An 11,400-nucleotide genomic window follows, 5' to 3' on the forward strand; every position below is an offset into this window, starting at 1 on the left:
CTGAGAAATGGGTAAACAGAAAAAAGAGATGGCTGTCCCACTTGTACATATATTATCATATAATACACATTTCGCTGTTCATGTTGTGAAACAAGACATATATTGCTTCCACTAGAGAAAAATCCATATACTTCTTTTTTTAAACCCTTACCTCCATCTTAGAATCAGTATTGTGTATTGGTTCCAAGGAAGAAAAGAAGTAAGGGCTAGGCAATGGGAGTTAAGTGACTTGGCCAAGGTCATAAACTAGGAAGTATCTGAGGTCAGATTTGAATCTCTCATCTCTAAGCCTGACTCTCAATTCACTGAGTCACCCAGCTGCCCCTATAAATCCATAATGTTTTAAGCCCTCACTAAGACTTTGGGGATACCCTGCATTAAAAAATTTTTTTTTTGTAAACTCTAAAGCAATTTATAAACATGACCTGTTATTATTAGTTTTATTAGTATTGAATTAGAATTGAAAATATACCATTTCTATGTCATTTTCCTGCATAGGCCTATCAGAATTTTGTGAAAAAGAATGGAAAAGAAAAGTTGCTTCCTGGCCTTAACCTCAACCACAAACAGCTGTTCTTCTTGAACTTTGCTCAGGTATTGTGTACAAATTCTTGATTAACAAATATGAAAATTCATTTGGATTTGTGATTCGCCAATGAGTCAGAGGCCAGATAATGGCTCGGCCAGTCTTCATCTTGTGTGGCATTATCTTACTTGGCCAACGTTCAAAGTATGAAGCCACTGGTCCTATTGGGTTAAAGATACATAATTCCTTTGCAAGTTCCTCAATGACAGTTTTTTTTCAGAAACATGGGATTGCCTCAGGATCCCCGGGAAGGATTCTTGGCTGACAACCTACCTGCTTAAACCTAAATAAATATACTAAAATTCAGTGGAATCTTCCAAAGACATTCTTTTTTTATACTATGTTATTTCTCTGTGTATTCATAGGTATGGTGCGGGACATACAGGCCAGAATATGCTATCAACTCCATCAAAACCGATGTTCACAGTCCAGGCAATTTCAGGTAAGCATTGAGTTGAGTGGCCAGACCTGAAGAGTGGTCATCAATAGCCCAGTGGATCGCTGTCATCATGACCCTTTCATTGTTGTTCCGAGTTTATTTCCATTGCTTTGATTGGGAAACTCTTAGGCTCCTTCTACTCAAATCAAACCATTTTCTACGTGAGTTGGTCCCAACCCATCAAAAATCTTATTACAAGCTCCTGATCTATCCAAAGGGATCTTCTTGGCATTCTTGTCTTAGCCTTCAAGATTATCTGTCTCAGCGGCTTAGATACACACTTAAATTTTGATAAACGTGCTTGATTTCAAGAGACTTAGAGAGTTAGGAGACACCATATTTAGAAGCCCCACCATATTTAGAAAAGACTGAATCAATAGCCAGGCAAAGGACTACTGGTGGAAGTTACAAATTTCCTTTGAATAGGAGGAAAAGATCTTAGTCAATTGAGGTTTGCCATGATAAAAACAGGTCACTACAGAAGTTGATAGACTGGATCCCATTCCACTTGGGGTTCTTGAGTAGTGGCTAGATGAATGCTTGCCATCATTAGTGAGTGGAAAGTTGGACTGACTGGCTTTCCAATGTTAATAGCTTATGGCTCTAAGTGGACAAAAGGCTACAGAGTATTTATGTCATCTATCTTCTATACTTGGAATCCCTTAACATCTACAATAAGTGTAACTTCCTTTTATTTGGGGAATGTCTAGATCTCGGATTTCCTAAATATGGGAAGCATCCAATGCAAAAACTCTCTTTAGAAATACAGATCAACCATTCATTTGTCGCTAATATATTGATGAACCACTGAAGGGTTCGGTCATCAATTCACCTCCTTTTCCAGTCCATTTGTCCCTGATGGTGCATGCCATGCCATGCCATGTAGCACACATAAATGATCACCGGTGAAATTCTCCAGTCTGCTTATAGCCACTGTGCACCTTCCTTTTACCTTTTGTATCATGTGCCATTTTTGTTTTTTAATTTATATGCCTGTAAAAACATAAGAGAATTATAGTGATGTCTCCCTATCATCATCACAGGAGACCTGATAGTACATAAAATAAACATTATTTTTTTCCTGACAAATAGACCTTAAGCACCAAAATTGCTTTCTATGGGATATTGCGATAGAAAAATTTTAGATTACACACTTCCCTGCCTTATTAAACAGAGTATATTAGACATGATTTTAACTTTTTCTTGAAGACTGAGAATCAATGTTTGTCACCAAATGGCATGTGCCACAGGGATGCTACATAGAGGCTATCTCAACCCTGGCACAGGGGGTGGGAGAGGAAGAGAGGAAGTGATCAGGAAAAGACTTCATGCAGAAAATAAGATTTAAGCTGCATCTTAAAAGAAACCAGGGAAATCAGGAGGCGGAGATAAGGATGGAAAGGGTCCCAAGTGTGGACAATTATCACGAAAAAGCCATGGTTTCAAGAGATGGTGTGTCATGTATGCAAGGGACAGCCAAGGCTCAGTGACCCTGGTTTAGTAGGTACATGGAGGGGAGCATGGTTTAAGGAGATTGGAAAGTGGAAAATAGGAAGGGGACCAAGCTGGGATGGTCCTGTTCAATCTGGGGGGTAATGAGGAGCCTATCATGGGAGGAGATGTTTGCCCCTGTACTCTATGACTCAAGACTGCTGTGCTTTGTCTGAGTTCTTATAGATCCATTTTATAACATTTCTGCCTTATTTCTTGACATGAGGATATCAGCTCTCATTTCTTATACTCTCATTATTCCAGACTCTTGCTCCCTCCTAATTTCCCAGGCCTAGTTCATCACGGCTAAATGGATAGCCGTTCTGTGAGAATCCTGTGTAAAATATGGGGAAGTAGGCTCTGAGTGGGGAGAAAAAGCTCTTCTTTGAATAAAATGCATGAACTTTAGGACATGGACTTTATAATGTCTCTGGTGACAACCCAGCAGCCTTTGTGTTGTTCTTTTATTTCCTGTTATTGGCTGTATTCCAAATGGTTGAGGTTGACCTCTGAACAAATGAGGTATCACTGTATATACACACATTTTGTATTTTTTTGAAAACATTCCTTTTTTTAAACTCTGAAGGCAACATTTTATTATTTTGTTGGAAAGTTATTTCCCTTGGGCCTGACCCTGCATGTTCCTCTCTGTGAATATTTCCCATTCACTTCAGAAACGGGTTGTATTTTTTTTTTTTCTAAATGGAATGCCAAACTTTTGCCAAGAAAATCATTATTTTCTCTAGAGGTAAAGGGATTTCCTTGGCAAAAGGTTGAAGTTCCTTTTAGTTTTGGAAATGAGTTGCTTCCTGGTTTTACCCATTTAAAAAAAAAATACCATGTTTTCAAGGCCCGAAAAAAGTTTTCAACACTGAGTCTCTGTTCAAAAGCTACACACCGGTGATTCATGGGAAACTATTTCTCAAACATATAGAAGATTTTTATAAGTCTCAGCTGTAAATAGCAACTATTTTCAAAAATAAAGAGGAAATGTGTTTGGCATCAGACTGGAAATATTATTAAATCATTTTGTCAGATGCAGCCTGTGCTTAGTTAATTTATCATAGGGTCCTCGACTTACCCCCTGAAAGAGACCATCTGGTCTTACTCTTCATTTTAAGGAGGAGGAAACTAGAGCATTCTAAACATCTACAGAATTAACATTTGCAGTATAGCATCCACTTTCAGAGAATGAACGGAAAAATAGAAACATGAAAGACATAATCCCTCCACTTCTCTTTTTGTTAGACAATACCTTCCATGGTTGGGGGTGGGAGGTGGAGTTGATACCTAGGAATAAATTCTATTAAAAATAAATCAATAGGGGGGCAGCTAGGTATCTCAGTGGATTGAGAGTCAGGCCTAGAGACGGGAGGTCCCAGCTGTGTGACCCTGGGCAAGTCACTTGACCCCCATTGCCCACCCTTACCACTCTTCCACCTATGAGACAATACACCGAAGTACAAGGGCTTAAAAAAATCAATCAATCAATCAATCAATCAATAAAAGTGAAAAAAATTAAACTAGAATAAAACCAAAAGCAAAATCTTGAATTGACTTAACCATGGTCAAATGGGTAGGAAGTAGGAGAGCTGGGATTCCTTAATATATAAGCTTTTCATTAAATATATAATAAGCTCCTCTTATTATAGTTTTTATGGTCTACAAAGTACTTTACATCCTTGTTTCATTTGATTCTCAGAATAAGCCTCAAATTAGATCCTGTTATTTTTCTCTCTGAGGCTAAAAGGTTAAATGACTTGTTTAGATGGCGTTTATTGTTAAAGTTGGAGGGAGGATTCAAAACCAGGTCTTCTGACACTCAATTCAATCCCCTTTCCATGGCCTCTCCCAATGGTGTGAGATAAAAGCTCTCTGATGCTCTGACTTCAAAGTGATCCTAACTGTGTTGTTGGTTAGTCATTTTTCAGTCATGATTGATTCTTTGTGACCCCATTTGGAGTTTTCTTGACAAAGATACTGAAGTGGTTTGCCAATTTCTCTCTAGATTATTTTACAGATGAGGAAACTGAGGCAAATAAAGTTAAATGAAATATTGCCCAGGGTGAAATAGCTAATAAGTATCTGAAGCTGGATTTGAACTCAGGAAAATGAGTCTTTGTGACTCCAGACTCATCACCCTATCCACTAAGTCACCTACTCCTTGTCTATGGTAGGGTTCAAACCCAGAGACAAGTGTCTATTGTATCTTAAATCCCCCACCTTAAAAGCTTGCCTTTTCTTAGGGGGAAAAAACCCAATTCTACAAAATCCAGAATATTGAATATGTTTTCCTGGATTTATGAAGGGATAACTCCACATTGAAAATACTGGCTTCTTTCTAGAAATGGATGTTTGTTAAGCATCTGAAATCAGTTTGATAGCCGTTACTTCTGTGCTAACAATTACTATACTCTGAAATCTTGTTTCTTCATTGTTTGAAGTTCGTTATTGTTAATTGATATGAAATATTGATATTTTTTTCTCTGAATAAGTCTTAAGTGGGTAATGCTGTGGAAAAACCTATAATTTGCCTCCAGGATCTCTACTCCTTCAATGGCCAAATCATTTTCCAATAACTTAGTAAATCAGGATTTTTAGCAAATAAAATCATTTTCCTATTTAAGAATTAGTTTCTACCATTCCAATTCAGATACTTATTAAAGCATCGACTTCTTGCTCTAATGTGAATTACACAACACTGTCAGTGGGGTGGGGAGTGTCTGCTTTATGAGAGACTTTGCTTGTCCAGGGAAATCCCTCCTTCAAGTGCCTTCTGTCTATTCCTACCATGATCCATGAATTTTACTACTATCATTACTACGACTACTACTACTACTATTTCTACTACTACTATTTCTACTACTACCACCACCACCACCACCACTACCACTACTACTATTATTTCTACTACTACTACTACTACTACTATGGAAATAGTAGAAATCTGTCCCTAAAGCATCTTCTCTCCATTCCTCCCATAATCCACTGATTTTATTACTACCATTTCTACCACTACTACTGCTGCTACTACTACTACCACCACCACTCATAATGATAATAATACTCACAGATATACTTGGCAACCATATAGCATTCTAAGGTTTGCAGAACACTTCCAACTTACAACCTCTTTTAATCAATAGAACAACCCTGTGAGGCAGATGCTATTATCCTCATTTTACAGATGAGACAACTGAGGCTGAGAGCTCTAAAATGGCTTGCTTAGTGGAATGTAACTAGTAAGGTCCTGCAGCAGGATTGGAACTCGGGGTTCTGCACTACCACCCTAGCTATTCCTATCAGCATGAGATTCTGTTTTACTTATAAATCACATTTTGAGTTTGGGTTAGTCTCACAGATGCCATGATAATGACTGCAGCCATTTCATTAGCCTCTAGAAATCCATCCAACTTTTGACCATTTTGAGGCTTTCAACCACACATATTTTGTCTTCTGTCTGAGACTTCTTGGTGATATGGGGGGACCCCCCCCCCCCCCGAGGTCTGGAGGACTCACTGATTCCCAAGCGAGTCCCATCGGGTTTGGACGCACCACTAACAGTGATTTCCATTTTGCTTTGAAGGATCATAGGAACTTTGCAGAACTCGCCAGAGTTTTCAGAAGCCTTTAGCTGTCGCAAGAACGATTATATGAATCCAGAAAAGAAGTGTCGTGTGTGGTGATGCTAGAAAGAAGTAGCAAAGGCCAAGGACAGATGGACTTCTCTGGACAGCAGAAAAAAATCTGGAACTTTCTACAGCAGAAAAAAAAATATGCACCAAACTCACTGTAATTATAAGAGGATATTTGAGAAGGGGGGGGAGGGTGCTTCGAGGTATTCATTTCAGGTTAAGAAAAGTGACGGCGCAGCCAGAGTTTTATGTGAGCTGCTCAAGAAAGGGTGAAAGAGAGCCCAGTTTGCTATCCACTAAGCCTATCACAACTGTGTACATAATGCTTTACTCTTAAATGGTGGCTTCAGGTTAAGATCTGTTGCCCATTTGGTCAGTAGAATGAATATTCTCACTTGGGAACAGGTCGCCTATGAATGTAGATGGGTATTTCTAATCAAAGGGAGGAAGAAAATATCAAAGAATCTAGTGGGATAACAGCTGTGTAATGAGGACACCACAGTTGGAGAGCAGAGAATAGGTGCGGGCTGCCACCTCTTTCAATGGAAAGTATTGGCTTTTTCTTTCCTCCTGGTCCATCTGTGCCCTCACCCAAACCCCTTCAAAGCATCCTTAGAAGAATGGGGATTTGGGGCTTGAAGTAATTTTGAAAAGAAGTCATTATCCTGTAATCACTTTTTTTCTCATTCCAAGGCAATTAATTTGTCATAATCATGTTCAATAAAGAAAGGAAAATTTAGGTCTCTCTCTTTCATCCCCTGCTGACAGATACTGAGAATCCCCGAGCTCTCTTGTAATTTTCTAAACAATTTCTTGTTCTCTCTAGACTTGGCCTTTTTAAAAGATTTATAGTAATGTATAAATCATAATTTTTTATATTTAATTATTAACTATGTGTATGACAAAGTAACTGCTATATCTATATATGCCAATGTAGAGAATTGGAGGCGATGATCACCGATCCACACTTGGGAACTGACGTTTCAGGTTGAGATATGGAACATTTCTTTACATTAAGGAAACCTCTGCAAACCGCCATCTGTAAAGTACTGTACAGATTAAAATTTGAGACTTTTTTATGATTCATATTTGCAAAAAAGCTTCAAGCCAGAACTTTTGCATAAGATTCACTGTCAGTCAGATAGGTTCCCCTGTTTTCTCTAGTGTAGAAGCAAGCAGAAATTTCCCAAAAAATCAGTAGTAGATTCATCTGATGGGTACTGCAATGGATAAAACTGTTTCCATGCAATTCCAGTGGGAATGGAACCATACTGGGGCATTAGGGGGCACAGACTCATTTGGGTAAATTGAGGCCTTAGCTGGATGCCCCTCTAAGAGATGGCCAGGTGGCAAAGACTAATTTAAGAATTCCCAATTATTAATTCCACAGCCTCAGTAGGCACTGATGTTGATGAAGGCATCAGTGGAAGGGAGAGGACAGGTCCAGTGGCCTTCATTATGCTTGAGTCCACTGTGATTGGTTAATTGAATAAACATTCAGTATTATGACATCCTAGAATCCCAGCTTGAGTACAAAAAGGGACCCTAGAGGTCATCTAATTCAAATCTTTCATTTTCCAAAAGGGAAAAGCGCAATGACCCATCCGGTCAATCCATTGGTAGACCCAAGCTTTGAACTTGGGACATCTGACTCCAAATTCAATAGTCCAGTCAGAAATGATGTGATAACTAAGTAAAACCATTGCAGGCTGACTAATCTAATGGTATTAATTAGCTCAGGCAGCCAATGGTATGAGAAAAAAGGATGAGAAGGGAGAAATCGCCCCTTTCCACATTTGTCCATGGCCTGCGACTATTTCTGGGACCTCATGATAAAGAAGTCATTTCCTGCATATGGCCCTGATTCCATGTCATGCTTATTTTATCTTTCAATGTCACCTGATGAAAATGTTTTTATAATAAACAAAAATTGTGAGACCAATACTCACCAGATTTCTAGTGGCAGCACTGTCTTTTATGAATTGGGGTATCTGAGTAAGTTGGGCGGAAAGCGAAGGTCTGAAACTTGCACCTTTCTGGTATTAACTCTGAGGTTTCTAACTGGAAGAAAGCTCTAGAATGGGCAGAATCTAACATCTGGCAGAAACAAAGTCAACTCGTTCTCTGACTTGTAGAGAATTCAAGTAGTCTTCCCTTCCCTTCCCTTCCCCTTCCCTTTCCAGAAAAGAGTTGACATTCAAATGAAATATCTGTGTATGTGAGATCAGATAGAAAGACAGAGTCTACAACTCCATTTTCACCACCAAAAGAAAATTCCAGATTGCAGAATTTCTGCACCAATAAAGACTGTCAATGCATCCATTAGTTACAGCCCTAGAGACTTCCTAAAGTCATTCAGGACATAAGTGACTCATCCAGGGGTTAGAGGAAGGACTTGAACTCAGGATTTCCTGACTGTAAAATCTGCCCTCTATAGTACAAGAATTTTGATTAACCCTGTGTGTTATCCTCAGTGCTTATATCTACAAGTCAATGAAAGATGACAGTAAAGCATACTCTGGTTTAAAATGCAACTGTGATTGCAGTGGATTTCCATAGCTAGAAGCAAGAGGCTCTAGGGGTGATGAATTTTCCTGGTGGCAGAGTAGCTCCCATCTAAGATTCCAGGGTGGGAAATGGTGAGGATGGTAAATAAGAATTGAACCTTACCTGGCCAAACAAATATGCTTTAAAGCTTTAAACACAACAAAATTCAGAGCTCTACTTTCTTCTTTCCACTGCCCTAATCAATTTATATGGGGAAAAAAAGGGGAAAGGAAGAGAAGGGAAGGGAATGAAAATAGATTGGAAGAGGAAGGAAAGGAAGAGAAGAGAAGAATTTAGAACATGCCTTCCCCATCACCACCACCCCAAGTTCTAAAGAAAATCTTTAAATTGTTGCAAAATTACAAAGCACTCACTTGGCCCCAAAGGAGAACTATGAGAAGATGGCTCCCTCTACTCCTTGGAAGAAATGAGGAATTCACAGCTGTAGAATATTGCATGGAGAGCCAGATTTTTTTTCAATGTATTGATCAGCTTTGCTGATTCTCTTGATTTTTTTTTTTAAATTTAAAAATGGTTGGCTTCTTGTAATGGTTGACTCTCTGGAGAGGAAAGAGGAGGGATCCTAGAGGAAATTTAAGTGGCATAAAAATAGAAGATAATAACTAAAGTGTATTTTTAAAAATGAAAATCACCACACAACAGTTAGCAATTTCCTTCTCACGTCCAGCCACTAAATATCTTTCCAGATCCAAAATTTTGTAATTATGTGAAAAAATGTCTCACAGCTCCCAAGAGTGGAGTTGAAGCAGACATTTCTAAGCATTTCCATATCCCATGACCTGGACTCCTTTCTTGTGGATTCATGGCTTGCTGGTGGTAACAAACATCAATTTAGAGCTGGGAAGGACCTTAAAGTACAACTGAGGCCCAGAGAGATAAATTAATTTGCCCAAAGTCCTCCAGGTAATGAATAGCAGGCAGGATTTGAGCTCAGGCCTTTGGGGTTCAATTACTTTCCACTCTTCTGGGGCTCCCTGGTTAAAGAGAGAGTGAGAATAATCAGTTGGTATGGCTGAGGGGAGCCAGTAGACCATTCAAAGTGATAAGATTAGGTTCTGGATACTTTTGGCCATTGCTACTGTGAGCACATTTTAAGTGAAAATATTGGGATGGAATGTAGTCCAGTTATATTCTATATTATTTTCTAACACTTCTGTGATCCAAATACATGTTCCTCCTCCCCACTTCAAACATCATTGTAATTCTTTTTTTAAAAATTTTTATTAAAAAATGTTTAGTTCCAAATTCTCTCCTTTTCCCCCTTCTTTGTGGAGACAAGCAATTTGATATCAGTTTATACATGTGCGGTTCAACAGACAGGCTAAACCAGGTTGAAAGTAGCCTCCAGGCTTTAAAGCTATTGGTGAGTTGGGGAATGCCTACCCCAAGCAGAAGAGAATGACTGTTCCATTAATGGCAGCTGAATCGGGCACTGCGGAATGCTTAGAGCTTGACCATACATCAGGGATACCCACATCATCCACTGCATCCCAGGTTGTCCTGGCTTTTGTCTTGCCACAGGGCTTCAATGACTAGAAGATTGATTGAAGACAATTCACACAACACCTCAGATCTTCCAAGCAGAAAGATATTTTAAATTAAATAAATTAAATTAAAACTAAATTAAAAGATATCTCATTTGTCGTATTATTGATCTTCGAAAATAAAAGACAAGCAACACTGTGCAGTTATGCAGAATATATTTCCGTGTCAACCATGTTACGAAAGAAAATGAACAAAGCAAGAAAAATAAATGTCTAATTATATTTTGATCCACACAGGTTCCATCAGCTTTCTCTCAAGAAGCATAGCATTTTTCATCATAAGTCCTTAGGAATGATCTTAGACCACTGTATTGCTCAGACTAGGTTCAGTTATTCACAGCTGATCATTGCACAACATCTTTGTTCCTGTGTGTAATGTTCTCCTGTTTTTGCTTACTTCACTGTGCATCAGTTCATGTAAGTCTCTCCAGGATTTTCTGAAACCATATTCTTGTCATTACTTATAGCACAATAGCATTCCATCACAATCATATACCATAACTTATTCAGCTATTACCCAGTTGATGGACATCCCTTCAATTTCCTATTCTTTGCTACCACAAAAAAAAAGTAGCTATAAATATATTTTTTATATAGATCCTTTTCCTTTTTTCTTTAAGCTCTTTGTTATGCAGAGCTATACTGATGAGTCAAAGGGTATGCGGTTTTATAGCCATTTGGGCATAGTTTCGAATTGTTTTCCAGAATGGTGGAATCAGTTCACAAATCTACCAACAGTGCATTAGTATCCAAATTTTTCTATTTTGCCTCCAACAATTGGCATTTTCCTTTTCTGTCATATTATCCAAACTGATAAATGTGAGACAGCACCTTGGAATTGTTTTAATTTGCATTTCTTTTGTCAAGAGTGATGTAGAACTTTTTTTCATATGACTGTTTGATTTCTTCTGAAAACTGTTCTTATCCTTTGACTATTTAGCAACTGGGAAATGACTCATATTCTTACAAATTTGACTCAGTATTCTAAATATTTTTTAAAATGAGGTCTTTATCAGAGAAACAATATAAAACTTTTTCCCAGTTAGCTGCTTTCCTTCTCCTCTTGGCTGCATTGGTTTTCTTCATGCAAACCCTTTTTAATTGAATATAATTTAAATGATCCATTTTATCTCCTCT

General features: G+C 38.3%; 1 protein-coding gene across 1 annotated transcript in view; it reads left to right on the forward strand.

The window, feature by feature from the left end:
* The window catches only part of MME (membrane metalloendopeptidase), a 139,158-nt gene extending 131,054 nt beyond the window's left edge, over nt 1–8,104 (forward strand). The window contains 3 exon segments of the mRNA XM_044670911.1: nt 499–594; nt 952–1,028; nt 6,103–8,104. Of these exon segments, the coding sequence (XP_044526846.1) occupies nt 499–594; nt 952–1,028; nt 6,103–6,202 (273 nt within the window). The 3' untranslated portion in view covers nt 6,203–8,104.
* Nucleotides 8,105–11,400: the final 3,296 nt, after the last annotated feature.

This window comes from Gracilinanus agilis, chromosome 3, assembly GCF_016433145.1.
Source record: "Gracilinanus agilis isolate LMUSP501 chromosome 3, AgileGrace, whole genome shotgun sequence".
NCBI lineage: Eukaryota > Metazoa > Chordata > Mammalia > Didelphimorphia > Didelphidae > Gracilinanus > Gracilinanus agilis.